Source organism: Equus quagga, chromosome 14 (genome assembly GCF_021613505.1).
Source record: "Equus quagga isolate Etosha38 chromosome 14, UCLA_HA_Equagga_1.0, whole genome shotgun sequence".
Taxonomy (NCBI): Eukaryota; Metazoa; Chordata; class Mammalia; order Perissodactyla; family Equidae; genus Equus; species Equus quagga.
The window spans coordinates 73,805,009-73,828,892 of record NC_060280.1 but is presented as its reverse complement, the minus strand read 5'-3'; the positions used below and the strand labels follow the sequence as shown (position 1 = coordinate 73,828,892).

General features: G+C 47.4%; 1 protein-coding gene across 5 annotated transcripts in view; it reads right to left on the bottom strand.

Moving 5' to 3' along the window:
- PKNOX2 (PBX/knotted 1 homeobox 2) overlaps positions 1–23,884 on the bottom strand; it is a 253,282-nt gene that overhangs the window by 21,089 nt on the left and 208,309 nt on the right. For 4 of the 5 annotated variants that reach the window (XM_046684526.1, XM_046684528.1, XM_046684529.1 and 1 more), the window contains 3 exons: positions 13,464–13,652; positions 1,184–1,313; positions 623–720 (listed from right to left, as the gene is read on the bottom strand). In XM_046684526.1, the coding sequence (XP_046540482.1) occupies positions 623–720; positions 1,184–1,313; positions 13,464–13,652 (417 nt within the window). The remainder of the gene's footprint in view (positions 1–622; positions 721–1,183; positions 1,314–13,463; positions 13,653–23,884) is intronic. The other variant, XM_046684530.1, reaches the window with a different exon arrangement.

The window sequence follows — 23,884 nt, the reverse complement described above, 5'->3', positions numbered from 1 at the left end:
TGGGAGAAGGGACGAAGGAGGAGCAGGAGGGGAGAGGGAGAAGGAGGTGAGAGAGGAGACAGGGTCATTCAGAGGTATAGGGGAGACAAATTTGCCATATACCATCCAATAGTTCTCAGCATTTCTAGGGTACTTTAAAGTTTGCAGAGCACTTTCCTATCCTTCACCATGGTTAGTCCTCAGCAGCTCTGAAGGGTGGTAGGGCTGTGTGCAGTGGGTGTTAATCCCCTTCTATAGATAAGAGCTCGGAGGCTCAGAGAGGTTAAGTGACTTATCTAAGATGACTGAGTTAATGTCAGATCTCAGGCCTCTGACTTCACATCTTCTTACTCCCCCCACTGTGTGTGCACTCTGTCCCACTGAGCTACACAGTGGCTCAGAGTGGAGACCAGGAATAGGACGTGCAGGACCCTTTGATGTGACCCTGGGAGGCAGCAAAATCCCAGAAGTTGATAAAACCTTTCCAACACCCAGATTCTTATCTGCGAAGAGGGGGTAACGATACCTCTTGGAGGAATAACGAGGATTAAATGGGTTACTTGTGTAAAGTGCCTCGTGGATTATGAGCAATTATGGTTGCCCTCCCCCACGCCCATGCACACATAGCTATACACACACTCACCTGTGTGTTCTGGATCTGGATGGCTCCCTGGGGGATTGCTTGGGTGACCACCTGACCCTGGGAGGTTACCATGGTAACTGGCTGGTATAAAGCTCCACCTGAGGAGACAACCAGTTTTTGGGGCCCTGCCATGGGGGTGGGTAGGAGTGAGGGCAAGCAGGGTTCCCAATTCACTTGGCACTCACGTGTAAACACCCTCTACTCTGGAGAGATCCAGCTCCTGCAGGGGAGGGGTGGGCTGGGGAATGGGGTCCAGAGAGCAGAGCTTCTGGTGAGAGGAGTCTGGGGGAAGGGACAACAGCCTGACTTGGTCTTTGAGGGGCTCATGAGACTTTGACCTAAATTTGTTCCAAACCGTCACAATCAGGTCTTGGTGCTAATTATCTACAGACTTACAGAACGCTTTAGTCAAGAAACTCAGCTGGAGGCCCCTCCCTCGGCATGGGCACTCCCTCCCATTTCCTAGAATGGTTTGTGCAGTACCCTGTTCCCCAACCCTGGAGTCCCCTCGGGGCCACCCTTTTCCTCCCAGGGCTGTTCCCCACAATCCCCTGCACCGACCTGACACCACTTGTGAGTTGACGGTTGTCATGGCGATGTTGCCCTGCTGGAGCGCTGAGGCTGGGACCACAATCCCTTGGGGATTATTGGAGACTCCAGACATGGAATTGGGGGAATTCTGCAGGAGGTCCTGGCAGTAAGGGAGGTGTGGTTTGTGACAATGTCACTAACAGCTTAGATGCCACAGCCCCAAATTCCTCCTCGCCCCTTCCCCTTTCCTGCCTTCCCTCCTTCCTCCTTCCTGCTCCTCCCCAGACCAGAATCAGAAAGGCAATTCTCATGGCTTCCTAGAAACAGTGAATAAGAAGCCTCAATATTAAAAACAACCAACCAACCAACAATAGTCATCCATTTAGCCATTCCATTCCCCTGCAAACCTGAGACGTAAATTTATCCCATAAACCAGTGGTCACCACCTTGGCTTTAGTTTGGAATTTCCAATATGGATGCCTGGGTTCCAACCCCAGAGATTTTAATTTAATTGGTCAGGGGTGTGGGCGGGGCTTTGGGGGTAAACTCTCCACAGTTGATGCAAATGTGTGGCCGGGGCTGACAGCCAGGCTTGCCTGCTCAGCACCTATTGTCCTTCACACTCCATTGTCTCCAGATGCCTTCCCCGACCCCACAGCCTCTCATGTTTTACTTTGTATCCCTGGCACCCAGCTCAGTGCCTGGCCCATAGTGATTACTAAAATATTTGTTAAATAAAAAAAATAGCTGCCCCAGCTTCTTCACAACCTTCTTCTAAGAGTATCTCCCGTGAGCCTCAACCTCAGCCACCCTTCGGCACATCTCATCAGAGAGCTGGGAGCTCTGCCTTGGGCTCCCAGCACAGAATCCCAGTGCGGACAGTCTCCCTCTGTCCCATATTGTCAACCTGCCAGTGCCCATTTTTCTAGGAGACAACCTTTGCCATTTGTTTTTGCAGAAGCCAAAGCTGAGAAGATCATGTTTTCCGGCACCTCGCTGGCCTCATCACTGCTGTTTAACAGCTGGGCAGAGCAGAGTTTGGACCTGATGTTGAGGGCCCCGGCATGCAGGGTGGGAGGCTTGGCCACAGGCCTCCAAGAAGAGGCAGGGAGCCCTCCCTGCTCGGCGGCTGGGCGCTCAGGAGTGTGTGAGGGAGGAATGGGGTGTGTGAGAGGTTGGGGTCTCGAGGATTTATTTGGAGAAAACAGGACAGGTGGCGAATGAGGTGTAGTGGAAGGAGCTTCAGGAGACCTGCCTGGGTCTCTTGGCTCCTGCAACCACAGTTCTTCATCTGAAAACAGGGTTTGAACCAGGTCACCTGTGCCATGGCCATCTAGGGCCCACACTCCCATGCTCAAAGCCTGGAATCATAAGGCATGAGCTGTAAGGGTTTAGACAGGTCCACAGTCAAGAAAATAGACTAAACTGGGGGGAAAAGAAGGCACCCAACTTCCCAGCTTTTGTTTTAGGATGGGGGAGAAGCTTGAGTCTTCAGCCTCCAGGGAAGGTCTGGAGTGTGGAGTGAGGAGAAACGTGTGTTTGGAGGAAAACTTGAGCCAACGACTGCCTACTGTAGCAAGGGACAAAGGATACCATCAAAGGCCCAGGGACAGTCGCGGTGTCACCTCCCAGACCCCAGCACCCTGGAAACTGGCAGAGCCTCTCAGGAAGTGGTAGCACTGATTTATATGTCTCACTCGATTTAGCCAATTAAAACCCCGTTGGCGTCTCCCCCCAAGCTGCCTTTTTTACCCTCCAGGACTGTCCCTGGCCCCAGGGCTGGAGGGGCATCGCCTATAAATAAGCAGCACCCAGAGAACTGGAGTCGCTCTCCCTCCTCCGCCTGGCTGCCTGGGCCTCTGTGGCCGGCTTGCTGGTGGGTGGGGCCAGAGGAGGCCTCGCTTCTATTCTTGGCTCACCTCTGCTGCTCTGACCTTGGGGAGGGAGAGGGTGGCTCTTGCCTTCCCCTTTCTGGGACTCTGTGAGAGCCTCTCAGCCGGTGAGGTTTATTCTCTGAGCAAACTCTGGGCCTTCCTCTTATGCAGTTCCAGTCTACACTGAGTCTGACTTGGAGAAGCCTGGAAACTGGAAGGGCCCTTAAAAGCCACATATTCCAACTTCCTGAGGTACAAATAAGGAGCTGAGGCTTAGTGACCTGCCCAAGGTCCCCCCGCTGGTTAGCAGCACCAGGACTAGAACACAGCCCTCCTTTCTCCACAAATGGTGAACCACCACCTTGCGCCAAGAACTGGGCTGCAAGGTGCTCCTTGAATCTCAGAGGCTCAGTAATAATTATTGAAGGCAAGGTGAACAGATGCAACAACTAAAACCCAGAGGTACAGAGGCAGCATGGGCACTGGAGGGAAGATGATCAATTTGAGAATCAGCAGGTCGTGGTCCTCTGTGGGTCTCAGTCTCCTTATTTATAAAATGTGTCTGGCTCGGTGCTGACATCCAGAGCCCTCAAAGCCTGAGCTTTCCAGCCTTGAGTCTCCTCCAAGTTTGAGCTCCCCGTGTCCCAACCTCCCAGCCAACCGTTCTCCGAGGATGCAAACCAGCAGCAAGGTTACGTGAAGTTGAAGCAGCCTTGGAAGGTAAATTAATAGAGGAAGGGGCCCCTCCATGCCGCTCACCCTAAAACTAATGGCAATGACTTTTCAATAATCTCTGGTTTGGAATCATCCATGTGCTCCTCATTGCGTGAGGGTGTTTGGGAATTTCAAACACAAAAAGTTGTTCCAGACTTTCTTCCCCCACCAGAAAAAGTATCCAGCAAGGTTAGGCAAACACAAGCATAAGTCAGTAAAATAAATACAAGATGTGTGCCTTGGGCTTCAACCAACACACATTTTTACTAGCCAGAGGCAAAAGGGTGAGCTATCACCAGGATACTTCATCTGCTTATTCAAACTCAGGCTGGTTCTCTGCCCTGGGGCTTGACTAGCCTCCCTGCCAGCTTACCTGGTTTGGGTAACTGAAGGCAGTTTGTGCTTTAGATCAGACCCTTCTCTTTCCTACCCTCTCCTCTCTGGGTCTTTGCTGGGAGGTGCTGAAAGGCAGCCACATTATAGCAGCAAAGGTGTGGAATGGGGAACTTCAGGGGTAGAAACCATGAGCACGGCCAGGGTTGGCTACATCTTAGCTGGGGCGAAAAGAGGAAGCAAAATCTTGGCATCCCTGAGGTCGGGGGAAATGCTATTTATCCCTTACATTTGTAAATATGAGCTGGTTCACAAACCTGCCTAAGCATTGAGCTGTTTTAAAAGACACAGATTCCCAGGACCGTTGAATCAGACCCTCAGCAATCTGTATTTTCAAAAACCTCCCTGAGATGGTCCCCAAATCAGATGGGTCTGAAAAGTATCTATTTATCATACACATTGAATGTTAGAGAGCATTCTTTGACCACACTATTTCATTTTAATCTGACCACTATCTATGGGGTCAGCAGAAGAGAGATGATTCTATTTGCCTGAAGAAGAATTGAGGTCCAGAGAGTGGAAGTGACTTCCTTGAGGCAAACAGCTGTGCCTCAAACCCAGGTCTTCCGGCCTGGAGTGCGGCTCCGATGCTCCCAGAGAGAGATGTGCTTTGGAGTCAGCCAGCCAGGCTCCAACGTAAGCACAGGGCCTGGCACATGTGGACACCCAATAAATCATCTCTCACTTCCTTTGGCTAAAGTCACTCCACGAGAGAGTGGCACGGCCAGGATTTAAAACCTATCCTAGAAGTTCTAGAGCCTCTGGGTTCTTAGCAGCAGAAGCGATGCATCTGGGACTATCCACACAGCCGTGGTGGTCGATCCTTGCCACGTGCCCCTCCATCCCTGCCTCCTTGCCCAAGATGTTCCTGGGCCGAGGCCAAGCCCCAGAAGTCAAAGCTGCAGTCTCCGTCTCAGGCTAGCTCCAGACTTGACTTTGCAGCTTTAGTGTCTAGCTCTCTGGAGCCTTTGTCTCTATGGAGACAACGGGGCTCTCACTCTCTGGGACCAGTCTACAGGTCTTTTCTGAGGAAGGAGCTACTGTAGCAGCAGTGGGAGCCCCCTGGGGAGAAAGTGTTGGCTAAGCACACAGTATTATTATCTTCTCAACTCTTTCCTCTTGAGGCTTATCAGACTCCAAACTGGGTGGATGCAGCTCTGTCTGGACCCAAATAGAGCTGTTTCCTTCCAGGCTCCTTAGCATCCATAAAGAGATGAGAAGCACATTTGGTACTGTTTTAGTGACATTTTTCAACATCCAGAGTCTCACATCCCTGCTTGAATTCCAGGAACCAGAGGCTGAGAACCGGTTATCCAGACCAAGAACTCTTTGCCTTTTTCCACCAGGAACATGGCAGTGGTATCCCCAAGTTTATAGAAACTGCCAGAAGCCTAGGGATCATGGGCACTTTCCTGGCTTCTCTGGTGGACCCCTTCCATGGGACTGGGGTGGGGGGTGGTGTGTGGGGGGGTGTGGTCTCTTACCTTCAAGTAGTAAGAGACTTATATTCTAGTAGTAAGAGCCTTTCTAGTAGAAAATAGGCCCCAAAGCTGAGAACTTCCATAGAGTTTCCCAGAAATGACACATCATAGAGCATGGACCAGGTGACCGAGGAATCAGATGGAAACCAGCGGGCTGGCCTCCGCAGGCCTCCCAGGGAGCCCTTCCCCTCCTGCTCCTTGTGTGATGTTTCCCTGAGACACAGAGAGGCCAAGAGCGGCTCAGGAGGGGGCAGAGGTAGGGGAGCAGCTTTAGAGTGGCTGTGAGCTTACGCCTCCTGAACTCCACCCATGGACCAGCTGCAGGGCCCTCACTCCCTGGGGCCATCAGTCATTGTTTCAGGACCATAGTGGTCACTGGGTGAGTTTTACTTCAAACCTCATTTTTGGAACAAAAAAAGATGATTTGTTCAAAAGGAAGACCTTACTAATAAAAAGTGAAAGGCTCTGTGATTACTTTCAGAGCGGAGAGTGGTGGGGGTGGGGGACACAAATGAACTGACAATGACTATGAACTCTGATGCTATGGTCTGATGTCAGCCTAGGAGGAGCTGTGTCAGTCCCATGAGCCACCATTCTTCACTGTCAATAGGGAAAGGGCTTATGTTGCCAGGGGAAACTTAATTCCCACTAAAAGAAGAAATTCCTGGAATAAACTGTGATGGGAGAAAGAAATGAAGGAGTGAAGGAAAGAACTGATAGAAAAGTTTTCCTTTAAGTTATTTTGAAATAGCTGGAATTTTTACCTTACTAGAATGCCTGTGAAACAGGGGAATGAACTGAATGAACTTGCAAAGGTCCTTCCAGCTGAGGGTTTTAGATAAACCAATGGCATTCCCTTGGCTTTACTGTGTGGGTGGGTCGGGGGTGAGTGGAGGGAGGGAGGGAGTGGGGTGTTAGTGTGGAACCGGCGGCACCAGCTGTCTGCCATCCACCCCCAGGCCACTAGGGGTCTCTGCTGATCCACCAGCTGAGATGGTGCTTCCCAAAGCCTCCTCAAGCCTCCCAGGAGGATGGGGTTTTTGCTAACTTGCCCCAGCTGGGGGGCGGGTAGTTGGTTCTGAGTGCCTCAGTTGTACTGGAAAGCTTATCTTGACCTACCCAGCGCATGCCCATGGCCCAGCCTCTTGACTCCTTTAATACTGGACATACAGCTCCTTGGTTCTTTCTTATGCACGGGTCTGATTTCTAGCTTGGTTGCAGGTTTTTTGAGAGAAAGAGCAGTATTTTTTGAATTCCCCTAAACTGCCTAGCAGTGTTGGGTGCATGGTAAACGCTCAGTAATTGTGCGGCCTGACTGGGCTTTGGCCTGGCATGGTGTGTGTATGTGTGCGCGCGCGCGCATGCTTTAGGGAGGTGGGGAGGTTGCCACTGTCCCCAGACACTCCGTTCTTGGCAGCGTCCCTCCACTCTGGCAGAGGCAGTGTCCTGTCCTGTCTGAGGCCGGGAAAAACTGGGTTCCCAAACTCAGGGAAGCCAGTTACATAGTCACATGTAAACAAGCCACCTAATCCTGTTCCTGTTCCACTCCTGTTGGGGGCTTTAGTCTCAAGGGAAAGGCACTTCTGGCCTGTGGGGACAAGTAGCAGCTGCTCTTAAGGAACATTCCTTCTCTGGAGGAGAGAACTGCTCAAGTTTCACTAGCCTGGTGGGAAGGCCACCCTGTTGGTCCCCCAGCCCCTTGAGCTGGAGGGCTGCAGGCTAGGAACGGGAAGAAGGGATAGCTTTAATGCCTATGGCAGGAGTTAGGCACGGTAACTCCAGAACTCAGCTTCTGGTCACTTTGGCCTGGGGGTGTCCCCTTTCCATCTTAGTGGTGGCCTTGCAGGGTAGATCATCTCCCCCGATCCCTGCCAGCTACAAATTCACTGGTCAAACCCTCAGGATGTCTGGCCACTGGGCAGACCTTCAGGGGCTTGCCTGAGGGGATGGCCTCCCCACCCCCCGAGCCTCCTGCCAATCTTGAAAATGCAAACTCCTTGTAGCTCAATAGGCAACCCCACCTTCCCCAGGTTGGGATGTAACACAGCTGGAGAGTTGTACCTGGTCTGCAAGCCTAGAATCTTACAATTATGTCCACTTTGTACCTCCCTTCTCGTGACTTTCAATCTATTAACAAATCCAAATTCTTGCTTCTCAGCAATTGGTTTCTTCCTCTCCAGTCTCTAAGTCCCTGATCTACAGCTAAGAAGGGTCACCCTCCCCACCTAGGGCCCTGGACTCCTGGTTCACCTTCCTACATACGAAAAAAGTAAAAGAACTTATTTCAACAAGCAGAACATAGACTCTGGAGCAACACATCCCAGACTGCTGTTTATTAGGTGTGTGACCTTGAGCCAGTGTCTTAACTTCTCTGAGCTTCCCTTTCCTTGGACATAAAATGGAGAAAATAATGTACACCTGGCAGCCTTGTAGTGCGAGTACCTCAGATAATACGTGAAAAGCACCTGGTACGTGCAGTGTTTGAGATGGGGGGTCAATAAATGCTGATGTTCTCCCCTTTATCTGCCACTTCTTCTTCTTCTTCTTCTTCTTTTTTTTTTTTTTTTTGAGGAAGATCAGCCCTGAGCTAACTGCTGCCAATCCTCTTTTTGCTGAGGAAGACTGGCCCTGAGCTAACATCCGTGCCCATCTTCCTCTACTTTATATGTGGGACACCTACCACAGCATGGTGTGCCAAGCAGTGCCCTGTCCACACCCGGGATCGGAACTGGCGAACCCCGGGCTGCCGAAGCAGATCGTGAGCACTTAACCCCTGTGCCACCAGGCCGGCCCCTGCCACTTCTTCTTTGAGCAATACAAGAGGTGGCTACCCAATTAATTTGTCTCCAACATGTCTCCCGCCCTTTCCCCATTGCCTACGTTCTCCACTACCTTTAAAATCTTTGGCAATTGGCTATGATTATCAGCCTCAAAGCATAACCCCCACCCCCCAAATTTGGCTGCAAGATTCTCCATCATTACATGTGGAGGTGAGAGATCGTGTCATGTCTGTTTTTATATCCTTGAAACTCAGAAGGCTTCATAGGGGCTCGAATAGATGCACGGTGCATGAATGAAGGACTGTGCCACTCTCTATGGCTCCTCTCTCCAGGGATTCTGAAAGGCTATCTCTGTTCCTTACCTTCTCCCAGACTTCCTTCTATATGGGGAACCCTCACCTTTAGAGCTCCCAGACAGCCTGCTAACCCTCCACTCCCCCAGCCTGCCTGAAATGCCTCCTCCTCCAGGAAGTCCTCCCAAAGCCAGTGAATCTGCATTTTCTCCAATCCCAATGGGCAAAATCCTCCTGCTGGGCTATCTAATCCCTACCAAGGTTTGTTCATTCTGTCTCTGGGCAGGAACAGAGCCTGGCCGTGAGGCATGCAGGCTGAGGCCTGAGCATTCCTTGGGGGAGGAAGAAGGATGCCGAATGGTGACTGGGGCAACCTCGAGCCACGCATGTGTTTTGCTCGATCCAGAGCCCTTCCTGTGCCTCTTCTTCCCGTCTCTATGGCTGCTCCTTTCCTGCCCTTCCTCAGTGTTCCCTGGGCCCTGAGCTTTCGATTGGCTCACACAATTTATCCAGATCCTCACATGTGACTCAGAGCTCCCTCCCACTGAGACTGGGAGCTCCTCCTGGACAATTCACTTGTGTTCTCATAGGACCCAGCATGGTGCATACAGTAAGCGTCCCTCAAATGCTTGGCAGCAAAATGAGAACTGTGGCTCAGTCGGACTTGCCCTGGAATAAAGCCCAGGCTCAAATCTCCATGGAGAAAGAGGGATGAATTTCAAGTCAAATTAATACTTGAGCGAGGTGGGAGTTAGGTCGTCCCTAGTGGAACAGTTTAGTTTGTGTCCTCTAGGAAGACAGGAGAACGCCGAGTCTAGAATGAGCCCGCTTACTGAGGATGCTGCCCCTGCCAGAAGCCTGGGCTCTGAGGAATAAGGATGCCTTTGTGCCATTAGGCACAGGCAGTACAGGATGGCTTTGGGGAGGTAGCAAGAACTAGCTATGGCCCAAGTCCTTGGAAACTCTGGTTTAGTCCTGCTTCGTAGCAGCAGTCTCCCCCTCTCCTTACCCTCATTCTACCCTTATAGAGAAAACTTACATATAGAAATGGAAGGCCAAGCAGGGAATTTGCCCAGACCCCATAGAGCTGGATGTGGACACCATGTGGCATCTGAATGGGGGGACCAATTTGAATAAAACAGTATCTCTCACTTTGCAACACAAGGCCAAATGATTAGCACACGGGGAAAACCATGAGCCAGCAGTTTGTAACAAAGGTAGTGGGGCGGCTGGAATGTTGATCCAGAGGATCATGTTCCAGAGGGGAGACACCCCTCCCTGGGCCAGGCTGGCTCTCAGTGTGGCTATTTCAGGCTGGGGGGATTAAGGTTGAACCATGACGAATGTGTATACACACACACACACACACACACATACACACCCGACACTCCTTTTCTCTCTCGTCTCCCATGCTGGATCCTGTGCCCTGATCCCTGATCCTGTGTCTGCCTCCTGCACTGAAAAGTCTCTTGGTCTCTCCTTCATGGGAAGGCCCGTGCTAGTCCCCACCTACCTCAGCGAGACCTTGATAGGAGCCTGACCTGGGAATGTGGATGGGGACAGCACATGGCACATCCTACTCACCTTCTCCTCCTCCACACACCTCAGACTTTGCACTGACCCCACATCCATCCTGCCTGTCCCTTCTTCACCTTACCATTGCTGCCTCTCCTCTTTCCTGCCTGTCTTTCTTCACCTCCCTTCCCGAGATCTGTGTCTCTTTCCGTCTCTTTCCCTTTGTTGCTTTTTCCCGCCAATTCTTCAACCTTTCTCTACCTCCCTCTTGAACAGTGAATGCTGACCTTCAATATTTGTCTTTCTTTCCCTTTGTCTTTCTTTTATTTCTCCTTTGGCTTCCTCTTGTTTCTCTTGATCTTTCTGTCTCTCCATCTTTCTCATTGTATTACTTCTTTCAACAGATATTTACTGGCCATCTATCGTACACAAGACCCTGTGGTAGCCACCGTTGGTTGTGGGATATAATATATAAAATACTGTCTGTACTCAAATAATGTTTATTATCCAGGAGAGGAAAATGAGGCTTATGCAAGTGACTATAATACAAAGTCACATGTGATATTTACCATATAAATGGCCCAAAGTGCTCCAGGAGCTAGTTGAGAGAGAGGACAGTCCATTCCGGGTGGGAGTTGGAGAGGCCTCCAGGGGAGAGCAGCCTGCTACTGTCCTTGGGGAAGAGGTTCAGTCCTGCAGGGATTTGGGGGTGTCACCCAAACAGAGGGCATGCAAGAATGGTTGCAGCACCTCAAGAAGGGAGGCTGAGTCCAGACCTAGGAGGGCCTTGAATGTCAGGTAGAAGGATATGAAAACTCTGGGGGGCAAGCAGAGTTTCTGAGCAGAAGAATGACATGAACAGAGCTTTATGAAGATAGAGCCAGCAGCCGAAGCTTAAGCGTGTGCATGTGTATCTAAGTGCGTGTGTGAATACGTGAGTGTTCCTGTGTGAGTGCACATGTGTGTGTGTAGGCATGCTGGGGGATCGCCAGAGAAGACAGGAGAGCAGGTTAGGAAGCTATGGCCGTACCCTGTGTGTAATTCCGTTATTTACCCACTGAAGCCCGAACTAAGTAGGTGGTGGCCGTCAGAGGAAATGAAGGGAGAAGTTTGAGAAATACCAAATAGGAATATCTCGCTAAGTGTCTTTTCCTCTCTTCCTTGGTGTCTTTGTTTTGCCCTATTGTCTGAGCTCCTCTTTCTAAGCGGATCAGAGGCCTTTTTGTGGTGGCCACGCCAGGGCCGGCTTCACGCTCAGGCAGAGATCTGATGCTTACAGTGATAAAAATCAACGTTCTCTCCTCGAAGCCCAGAGGCGCTGAATGCTGGGTTCCCCAGGAGGACTGACTCTCGCAGGCAGTTTAGCTGAGACCTCGCCACCCAGAGCCCACGTTATCCTCCTCAGCCAACCCGGCGTCTCCAGTGACCCTGCTTCCGCAGACTAACTTGTCAGCCCCGGGACCCCAACCCTGAGGGGGCCGCTGTGGCTGCTAAGCCCTCTGGCCCTCCTTTCTCCCCTCACTACCCTGCTACAGCCCCAAAGCCAGAGCTTGAGGTAGACTTGGAGGGCCCAGAAGGGGAAATCCAGTGCCTCTCCAAGGACCTGATTATTTCCAAAGACTTGTGCTAATTTTCTGATATGATCCTCACATCTCTGTGAGGCACTAAATCCTCATTACTTTTCCTGACCGATGCATTCTAATTAGATCAACACTTAAAAAAAATTCACAATAGCCACAGGATGGCTTTCCATCTCATTAACTCCTCACTTATTATTTTCATGAAAATTACTGATAAAAATGTGCATCTCCATTTGGTGAGGCCTCACAGACTCCTCGGCTCCTATCTTGCATCTCTCCCGTCACCGGGGCTGTGCAGCGTCGCCATGGTAACCCACAATAATAGAAACTAATAAATTACAAACGAGATGCTCGTTGAGCAATTATTGTCCTCTTTTATGCAAGTTTCTTGCTAATTTTGATCATAAGGGAAAGTACAATAAGACTCTGAAGGAATGAGTCTATTTCAAGAGAATATTAGCAAGCAGAAGCCTGGGCGGCTGTTTTTAGATCTGTAATAAAGTGATTTGATGATTTCAAGCAACGGGAAGAGGAAATAAACTTCTTGCTTCATGTCCCATGCAGTACTCACTGTCAAGTCCCACAGAGGTCCCACTGGGGTGGGTTTGATGTGATACTTGTTGTTAAAATACGCAAGGCATGGTTGGCCTTCTAGAGGTCACCCTGACCCTTCCCCTGCCTCTGCCAACCTGGAGAGATAGATTACGTGTGTTGGTCCTTAAAACTTAGAGATCAAAATGGTGCCACCTTTCCTATGCGCTCTTTCCAGCACCTCTCGCCAATCATTCTTAGATGTTTACCCATATCTCAAGTTTGACTGTCTCATGAGATGAGGCTCCTCTCTAAACCTCCCAGGGGACCCTCCATGTATCTGTCTTGGACTAAGAAACTCAGTGGGAGAGGAAGAGAGTGGTAAGCCTATGGCTTATGTAGCTGCCAGTGAGTTTGGTGGAAAGGTATCGCCAGGTAGCTTTCTTAGTTTGCAGCCTTTTGGAAAATATTCTGCCTGGAGAGAAGAGCCCATTCTTGCCGGGAGCACATAGTCATCATTTCCACATTTCCCAGCTCCCAGGATGAAGATGGCAGGTGAATCTTGAGAGGGGGTGACGAGGTGACATTTACAGTGGCCCTGAACTTCAGCGAGACAGACATGCCAGAGTAGAGTGAGCAACTAGAGAATTCTCAGGGAGAAGCAGTCCCATGGGGAGCTGTCTTCATCTATTAGGGGGGCAGGATTCGGGGAAGAACCACTTTCCCCAAACTCTCCCTCTCAGGAACACAGAGAGCTCAGCAGGCGGCAGCCCTCCTGAGATGTCTGTGGGGCCAGGAAGTCTGGGTCATCCTCTGTCTCTGCCTCATCCTCCAGAAAAGCTTTCCATCTCCTTAATTCTTGAGCTCATTTCTTGGGATATCTTGGGTCAGAAAGCTAGGAATCACAATGGATATTGTCCTTCTCAGATCTGGTCATCTGCTAGGGAATACTAATGTCCTGGCATGGTAAGCTCTGGTGACAAAGGGACTGTGCTGCCTGATGACTAGAAGAAGGAACGGATCAGAGGAAGGCCCTCATGGTGAAAGGATCCAGTGAGTCTAATCCACTTTCCTAGGTCACCAGGGGACCTTCGGACATTCCTATACCTGGCTTAGGAGCCTGGCTTAAGATCCAGCCCTGCAGGTTACCTGTGAGTGAAGGTTTATGGAGGGCTGGTTGGGGGAGTACGGCCCCCCGAGGTCATTCCTGAGCAGGTTATCGCTGTGCATCTTGGTTTTGAGGCAGGTGATATAACGATTACAAAAGTCCTTGCAGAGTTCATTGACTTTCTCCAGCTCCAGCAGGTGGATTCTCAGGACCTGGATTGCCTTCACCATCTGGGAAGAGGGAGGAGAGGTGAGCCCAGGTGTTTGCATCCCATTCTACTCGCTGCGCTGACACCACCCCCACCCCCCACCTCCAAGCCCCCAGGGAAGAGGTGACCATCCCCTGCCCTAGGTATATGCTTTCTCGTCCACATGATTTAAATTCTAGTCACAGCTCTCTCTGGATTGTTTGCTTGCTTTGAGCCCACTGTTATCACAGCTGTTCTCCAGGCAGTTGTGGTATTCTGAGAGCAGCGCTAGCCTTAGAGATAGAAGGCCAGGTCTCAAGCCCCAGGCCTGCCATTCAAGATCTGTGTGACCTTGGGCAATTGCTTAAGCTCTCTGTGCCTTATTGTCTGACTAATGGGGGAATTATGCCCTCCCTAACAGCTGTAAGGCTTCGTGGAGAGGATTGTATGAGGGAGCACACAAGCTGCAAAGTGTAAAGCACTGAACAAGCGTGAGCAACACTATCAGAGTTCTTGCAAGTGTCCTGAGAGGCTAGGGACTGTCTATTCTTAAACATGTATTCTGAGTGCCTCCTGTGATGCAGGTCACCTTGCAGATGCCCCACTGACACTTGCTGACTGACTGAATCATCCAGCATGACTTAGCTGGTGCCGGACACCTAGCTCTCTGTGGTGGCCTTTTTCGTGCCCTTTGGACTGTTGGACGTGTGCCTGTCATCTCTGCAAAGGGACATTCCTAATCTTCTCATGGCAAGAAGCTATTTCTCAACTGAAGCGTTTCTCTTTATTATTGTTATTATTATTAAAAAGAATGTGCTACGGGAGGTATGGAAAATGGAGGATAAAAAAAAAATTGTCCTTGATCCAATCACTCTAAAAGAATGATGATTTTTTCGTCTTGTCCATATGCATGCATTTTAATGTAGTTTAATCACCTCGTGCATACAATTTTGTTTCCTGTTTGCTTGCTTAGTTTACCAAACGTATTTTTCTAAGAGACAACATTGTTTTCTGTATGCTGCCTTCTAGACTGTGAGCTTCTAGAAGGAAGAGATGGTGTCTGATTTGCTCAGTATGTTATCCTCGGCACCAACATATATGGATGCTGAGTAAATATTTGCTGAATGGGTGAAAGTTATTGAGTAAATAGGTTTTTAATTGTTGCATATTATTCCACATATGTACCATACTTAACCAATTCCTTATTGTTGGGCATTGAGATTACTTCCAATTTTTGAATTTTATAAAAAATGTTACAGTGACTATTTTCCAACCTTATGGCTTATATTCATGTTTCTCATTATTTCCTTAAGATGAATTCCCAGAAGTGACAGGAAAAAAGCTACGGATATTCTTTTGACTCATGATAAACATCGCCAAGTTGCTTTTCAAAAAAGCACTGTTCAAAATTGTGCTGGACCTATTGGACATGCATAAACAAAAAAGTGAACCTTGATTTAAATCTCACGTGTTACATGAAAAGTAACTCAAATGGCTCAAAGACCTAAATGTAAGACAAAAAGTTATAAAACTTTTAGGAAAAAAAAACCCACAGAGAAAATCACCAGGACCTAGAAGTAGACAAAGAGGTCTCAGACTTGACACAAAAAGCATGACCCAGAACAGGAAAACTTGATGAGCTGGACCTCATCAAAATTAAAAATATTTGCTCTTCAAAAGACTCTGTGAAGGAGATGAAAAGACAAACTACAGACTGGGAGAAAATACTTGCAAACCACATACCTCACAGAGGCCTTATATCTAGAATATATAAAGAGCTCTCAAAAGAAAACAAAATAACAAGCAATCGAATTAGAACACAGGCAAAGACAACATCTGACATTTCACTGAAAAGGATACACAGAGGCAAATAAGCTCATGAAATGACATTCAATGTCATCAGCCATCAGGGAAATGCAAATCAAAACCACAATGAGATATCACTACACACCTATCAGAATGGTTAAAATAAAAAAATAGTGATAACACCAAAGGCTGGTTAGGAACTGGACCCTGGATCACTCATACTTTGCTGGTGGGTATGTAAAATAGCCACTTTGGATAACAGTATAACAGTTTCTAACAAAACTAAATATATACTTACCATACAACTAGGAAATTGCACTCTTGGGCATTTATCCCAGAGAAATAAAAACGTGTGTTTACACAAAACCTATATGCAAATATTCAAAGCAACCTTATTTCCAATAGCAAAAAACTAGAAACAACCAAAATATACTTAACAGATGAATGGATAAAGAAACTGTGGTATATCTAGATCGTGGACTAGTACTCAGCAAGAAAAAGAAACAAACTATTGATACACTCAACAAATCTTGGATGGATTTCAAGAGAATTATGCTGAGAAAGAAAAGCCAATCTCAAAATATTACATATTGTATGATGCCATTTATATAACATCCTTAAAATGACAAAATTATAGAGATGGAGAACAGATTAGTGGTTGCCAGGCGGTGGGGTCGGGAGGGAGGGAAGAATTGTTCTGTATCTTGACTACTATAGTGTTTACATGAATCTACATGTACTAAAATTGCATAGAGCTAAATACGCACACACACGTGCATGTAAAACTGGTGAAGTCTGAATAAGTTTGGTGGATTGTATCTCAATTTCCTGGTTGTGAAATTGTGCTATAGTTATGCAAGGAAGGAATCAGCACCTCTCTGCACTTGTTCTTACAACTGCATGTGAATCTACAATTATATTAAAATAAAAAGTGAAAAAAAGGGTAGGGGCTTGCCTTTTGAGACCCATTTATATTGACATGAGCAATACACAGGAGTCCCTGTGTAGTCCAGCTTTTGGCTTGCATTTTGACACCTAGGGAATCTCTCCCAGAGAATTTTTTTTGAGGTAAAATTGGTTTATAATATTATATAGGTTTCAGGGGTACGTCATTATAATTCAACTTCTGTATCCACTATATTGCATTCACCATCAAAAGTCTAGTTTCTACCTGTTACTGTACAAATGTCCCCCTTAACCCCTTTTGCCCTCCAGCTCCACTTCCCCTCTGGTAACCACCAACTTGTTCTCTGTATCTATGTGTTTTTTTAATCTTCCACATAGGAATGAAATCATGTGGTATTTGTCGTTCTCCATCTGACTTATTTCACTTAGCATAACACCCTCAAGGTCCATCCATGTTGTCGCAAATGGCAAGATTTCATTTTTTTTTTATAGCTGAGTAATATTCCACTGTGTATATATACCATATCTCCTTTATCCATTTATCACTGATGGGTGCTTAGGTTGTTTCTAAGTCTTGGCCATTGTGAATAATGCTGCAACGAACACGAGGATGCACATATCTTTTCGAATTAGCGTTTTCGCATTCTTTGGATAAATAGTGGAATAGATAGACCATATGGTGGTTCTATTCTTAATTTTTTGAGGAATCTCCATACTGTTTTCCATAGTGGCTGCACCAATTTACATTCCCACCAGCAGTGTATGAGGGGCACTAACTTCCAGCTATGCTGCTCCACTTACACCTGACACTCTGCGGCTCCCAGAGAATTTTGACTGTCAGGTGTGAGTGGAGCTGTGTGGCTGGAAGCCAGTGCCACACCCCTCTCTGAGCTTCACTGGCATTTCAAGTGGGAAGAAACTGAGGAATCCCTGGGTTGGCATTTGGATTGTCTGATGGGCAGGAATTGTACTCAACTAATTAAGGGCTCTTGGAGTACTGAATTAGACTAAGTGTCACTCAAAGACAGAAACCAACAATTATGTGTCCTCACGCAGGGCTCAGTCACAGGGGCTTGTCCTAAGGGAGCGCTCCCTCCTTCGGGCTGAGACTGATGGAGACTGTGCTGTCCCAGGCAAAGAGAACAGTGATCTACTATGGATTATTTGGACCCAAAAATGGAGTTAGGTAATGAGCAAATATTTGCTCTTGCCTAAATTTTCTACTTGACTTTAGCCATGGAGATCTTGGTTTATGTCTCTCAGAGTAATTGGCACAGTATAAGGGTTTAATAAACACTCATTGATTGATTGATAATCAATTGATTAATACTCAAATATTTCTTATTCTTTCTATGTCTCAGGCACTGTGTTAAACCTATTGTATGCCTTATCTTATCTATTCCACACATCACTTCTGCAAGTAGGTACTATTATTACCCATATTTTACAGTTGAAGAAATGAAGTTTGGAGAAATTTTTACTTGCTTAAAGTAACACAGCTGGTGAGTGACAGAACTAAGACGTGAAGCCAGGTTACCTGTGTTGCTTCATGCTCCATACAGGCTCTCAGGCTTTATATAGAAGAGAAAATGGCAGTTTAAAGGGTTCGTGGTTTAGAAAGAAAGTGGCTCAGTGACCAGAAGTATGGGGTTCCATGAAAACCAAATAGCTTTGGGCACATTAAAGTTTAGGATTTCCAGAACCCTCCCTGGTAATGTTCCCTCATTTGGCTGCTCTGGTTTCTCATCTCTCAATCCTTCTTTTTCCCTTTTCTCCCTTCCTTCCTTTCTTCTTTCTCTGAGCTTTCTTTTACTGGACTAATCTTCATGTTTAATCAACAATTTATTTACTCATTTACTTTTACATCTTTTCCTGACGTCATACACACACACATTCACACACAGAGAGAAGTACACATAACTATTCATTTATTTTAAAAACGTAGCCAACAAACACTTACGACAAAAAAGAATCAGAAAATACAAATAAGCAAAACAAAATAAAAAGTAAAATCCACCCAGAATAGCTTTGCTCAGATGAAATACACACACAATAAGTTTAAACTAGATCGGTGCACAGTGGCCAAAAGTGGGCCTACCTTTTGGTCTAATAAAGCACAGTTGAAGGATTACTTTTTTATGGGATAATAGACTTGGTTTAAAGATTTAGGAAGGTAGAGTAAATCATAATGGTATTCGGAGGCAATGAATATGTAGGACCTATTCGACATTAGAGAAAAAGATGGGCAATGTGTTAATGTGGGGCAGCTGCCTGGCATAGGCAGAAAGCTTGTGGGGTTCACTGTCGGACAAGCTGGATTTGTGTCTAGGCCTACTGTTTACAAATTGGGTGATATTGGGTCAGTTTCAAGACTTCTCTGAGCTTCAGTTTCCTTATTTGTAAAGTGGGGATACTGATCATCCCTAACTCACAAGATTTGATAAGGTCTAAGGGAGATAATAATGTGAAAGCGCTTTATAAACCACAGGGGACCAAATGCATATACATTTTTTTTAACCTCTTTTAATAATTTCCAATATCTTTTTGGCTTTTCTATTGCTATTCCATATTCTGCTATTGGAAAAATAATCATTCCCAGTTTTTTCTTCTATATTTATGTTTAGTAAATTATCCTTTATCCTATGTGTCTGCAATTTTGGGTTTTTGCCTCTAAATCAGAATAAAACTCTGATTTATTAGACTATTTTCCTAAGGGATCAATGTCATATAAAAAGTTATTCTAGATCTTCTAGAGTAATAACAATTCCATTTAATTTAATATCATCATCAAACATCATGAATGTGTCCTTAATTCCTTTCCCCAAGTTTTGCTCCATCTTTCAGCTTGTCTTCTTTCCTTCTCTATCAAAATAGCCAGCCCTCTTCTTCTAAGAAGTACCCCTCAAAAAGCACTATAAGAGGCAACCTTACATTTTATCTCACACCGCTGTACGCTAGCCCTGAAAATTCCAGGGACATACACGGAACCCGGGCTTCTCATTTTCCATGAAGTTACGTGGCGTGATGTCCCGAATCGATTATTTCCTGCCTGGCTATTTTGAACAAGTGGTTTAACTTTATCTGTAAAATTTAGGATAATTATAATACCTACACTGTAGAGTGGCTGTGAAAACTGAATAAGATAATGTACACAAATGGTCAAGGCACACAGTAGCTATTCAATAAATGTTAATTCTCTATGCCAACGTGCCCCTCCCTCCACCATCAAGTTCTTCCTGAAAAGTGGCCTTTCTTGTAGGATTGTGGCCTCTTCACTAGAAAGTAATAAATCCTTGCCTTTCAAAACATTTATGTACATAGCACTTTACAATTTGCAAAATGCCTTTCTCTCCATTATCTCATTTGAGTCTCATAACCAGGGGGACACACAGGCAATATTATTCCTCTCCCAGAGATGAGGAGATTGAGGCTCGGAGATTAGGTAAACAGCTCAATTCCATGCAGCAATTAGGGAGGCATCCTAGCCCTGGAGGGCAGATTCCTTTCACTCTCTCCTTCTGCAAGTTGGGAAGCTGGAACTACTCTCCCTCACTCGAAGATGAAGGAGTTTATAAACACGCATTCCTTAAAGTGCTCAGATGCTTCCTGTGGGTTATTAGGGCAGCCAAAGCCAAAATCTAATCAGGAGTGTTTCCAGACCAGACCACCTCGGCCTGACCAGTTGGAAGCGCAGGGTCACCAGAAGAGGGAATGGGACGTGGAAGAAAGGTGAAGACCAGGGACCAGAGAACCGCCAGGCAATGGGGGGAATGAAAGATCATTTTATGGATGCCATCACGCATGACAAGTTAAATCACTCAAGTCAATATGTGGCGCTTTCCCTCCAATGTCCTTAGAATTTGGAGAAGCAGTGCGGTTCAGAGGAAAGAGGGGGTTTTGGGAGTTAGACCCACTTGGTGCAACTCCCAGCTCTGTAACTTATTGGCTATAGGGTAATTAGTCCTTGATTTCTTCCTCTGTAAAACGAGGATAATAATAACTACTTCACAGGGTTATCATGAGAATTAAATAGCAGAGCAGGATGCTGGAGAACAATGGGTTTTGGAGGTTGAGTCTTGGGTCTCCCACTTACTGGGAAATTCTGGACAATTTACATAATCTCTGCACTTTACTTTCCTCATCTGTAAAATGGGATAATAATGACTGGCTCAGAGTTGTATTGAGGATTAAATGAGATGCAGCTAGAAAAGAACTAAAAACAAGACCTGGTACATAGAAAACTCATAAAAGATGAGCTACAGGGCAGCGTAACTGTGAAGAGCGTGGGCGCCGGGCTGGAGAACTGTGTGTGAGTCACGCCCCTGCCACATGCTGGCTGTGTGTCTCAATCTCCTTATCTTCAATTGAGGATTTGAAAAGAGAATTAAATAAAAAGATATACGTAAAGTGTTTAGAAGGGCACATGGCACCTAAGTGGTCTACAAATGTTGATTATTACTAGCTTTGATTATTCAATTTCCCCTCCCTTTCCTGGTGTCTGTAGGATTGTCTGCTCCAATCTAGGTGGAAAGAGCCCAGACTGAGGCTGAAATGAATGACTCTGAATGGGGCTACCTGAGGGCTCCGTGGGCCCGGAGCTCTGGCCTGGCTCATTCCTGTGCCTCCTTAGTCAGAACCTCTGGCCTCTGGTCCTGCCTCTTCAGAGTGAGCCCAGGGGCCTGGGGGCCCCATTTTGGAGCCGGCTTTGTGGTCAGGCAGCCATAATCTGTCCCTCGAGCCACACCAGAGTCTCATTAAAACGTGCCCCATAAATGTTAAAAAATTTACACATAAAAAAATTCCATGCATGAAACTGAAACCGTACGTTTTACAGCTTCGGTTTGAAATCTTGCATAATATATAAAACCTCGGCCCCACACTGGGGGCCCGTAAATCAGATTTTATAAAAAAAAGCTTTTACCTTTCAAAGGGGTTTGGGGAACTTGCAAATTTTACAGACTTTACCAACTGCCAGTCCGAGGCTGCTAGGCCCAAGCAGGGGACCCTGGTGAGCCCTGGGTAGTGTGGGAATTGGAGTGGCGGGTGTCCCCAGGGGAACTGACCAGGGATGTTCCAGTGTAGCCATCATGAAGGTGGCAGGCCACCCTCACAGCACTGAGACAGGGAGTAGAGAGGGTCAGAGAGCGAGGGCACCAGGAGGAGCGACGTTGGTGGTGCTCTCTGTACACGAGGACTTGACTACCCCAGGAAGAAGGGAGGTAGAGTGATACAGTGGGAGGAGCAGAGATCAGGAGCCAACAGACCTGGGTTCTGGTTCTGACAAGTCATTGCCCGTCTCTGGACTCTAGTGTCCCCATCTGTAAAATGGGGAGGGGGTGGGTTGGGCTTGCGTCCCTCTCAGTTGTGTTTTCCCCTATGATTCTGTGGTTCTAAGTTATTCATCTCACATGGGTGCTATGGGAGCCACTGGCTGCCCAGGGGAGGGAAGTTCTCTCAGAAACCTACAATCTAGGGGCCTCTTTGATCTTTGGGCAGCTCTGGGAGATCTTACTCGGCCCTTCCCACGGGAACTTGTCTGGGAGACTGTTGGGAGCAGGGGAAGCTCCAAGCACAACTGGCTTGGAGGAGAGGGGTGCGGCCAGCTGGAGGTGGGAGGATTCACGTCCAAGCGGTGGGCCTGGTGGGGCTGGGGCCCACGGGCATGCTGGGCTTTGGAGAAAGCAGGATCACAGCAAGGCACCAGGGCCCAGGGCGGGACAAAGTTTTGGGGGACCCCAGTGTCCTCCTAACAATCCCATCTGTGAAAGTCAATATTCAAGGGCAAAGGAAAGCCGCCCTGACACACATATATATAAAAAATAAATCTCTCAATTATCTCAGCTCATTTGCTTGGGGTCTCTCATTTTATGTCCCTGCTCCGCTGCGCAGTATATCTGTCCGGATAAAGAGTTACAGTCCGTTGGGCTACGTGTGTGGGGTTGTAAAAAATACAGATGCCAAATTAACTGGCTGTGGCACTCGGCAGCTGATTGAGCTGATAATGACGCGATCTGACCTTTTTCTAATTTCTAATTATGTGCATCTCAGCTGTGCTGGCTACATGATTCTTGTTCTAATGATGGCTCCTGTGGCTGGCCTCTTCATCTCCCCCCTCCCGTCACAGGACTACAAGTGGGATGGCAAAGGGCACTGCTTGACTCCCCAAATAAAGTTTCAGGGTCCCAGCCACACAGTCTCTTTGATGGCAGGCAGTGAGGCTGGGAAGCGGGAATGCCTTGCCTTAGTGATACTGCATTTGAGATTAACCTTCCAGATGCCACGCATTTTTAAAGGCCATTTAGTTCCACAAGCCATCTCATTAATTTTTTTATTACAGTCACATGAGATAGGTGTATTAGATCTACAGATGAGGAGACCGAGTTTCAAAGGAGTTAGGTCGCCAAAGTCACACAGATAGGAAGCAGTGAAGCTAGGCTCCAAGTGCTCCTTCAACTGTATCCATTTAAATAATTGATCTGTCAACTGGTCATTGACTGTGGCTAACTACTCTAGATAAACAGGTTCATGTGAGTGGATGGGCTGTCCAAGGATTGCTCTGCCAACTGGACCATTCCAAGCCCAGTCATCTGAGATAGAAGACCAGGGACCACCAGAGGTCTGGGGCCCCTGGGGCAGCCTCTGCAACATCCACATCCTTTGGTCAGGCATGGCGCCTCGCAGACACAACCAAGGTTTGTTGTGTTGAGTCAAGAAATCTGATTCTTTGAGTGAACAGAACCTAGAGAGACCTGGGGAGTGCTGGCAAGGGGAAAGCACGCATCTGGCCACTTTTTGGTATTTTGCAGGCTGTCCTAGACTAGGAGGCCTCCACTAGGAGGCTGTCCTCCGTGGCTCTTCCACAGCTCACCTGGCAAGTGGTGGTGGGCAAGGTATGTGAGGTTTGTTTCCCCAGGGCTCCTATCTCTTGAGAAGGTTTAAATTCATTCACATTACTCAGTCTGATTTTAGGTATTTCCTACCAACTTAGGCTCAATTTGTTTTGTGTCAAGTGAGGAAAGCGGGCCCTGACCCCCCAGGTCTGTTCCAGCTCCAGGAGAAACAGTTGCTCATCTCCTGGCTCCATGGCTGCTGTGGGTCTAAAGACCTGCTTCACAACTGCAGCTCTGAGCTTCCGATCAGCCATACAGCAGGGCAGGGCAGCCAGCCTGCACTTACTACACAGCCAGTTGTAGACCCTGCACGGGAAGGCTTTCCAGGGACTTGGGAAGTGGCTGCTGGATCCCAGCAGGGAAGAGGGAGAGCCAGGGATGAGCAGAGGTGGATCTGGGGCTCTCAGATCCTGCACTTACTCTCTTGACGGTGACAAGTGCTTATCCTCTGGCCCAGGACTGCTCCCTCTCTCTAAATGCTGGCCCCATCTTAACACTTCACAAATTTCCAGGCCAGGCTGGGCTCTCCTGGTAGCTCTTCTGGACTCTATAGAGTATCATATTCAACTCCTGAGAGAAGCAGTGGGGTGGATAATTCACAGCACAGAATAATACCGAAGTCATTTAAATCTATTCTGCAGGTGCTCTGTGTGTAGGTGTATGTGTGTATATG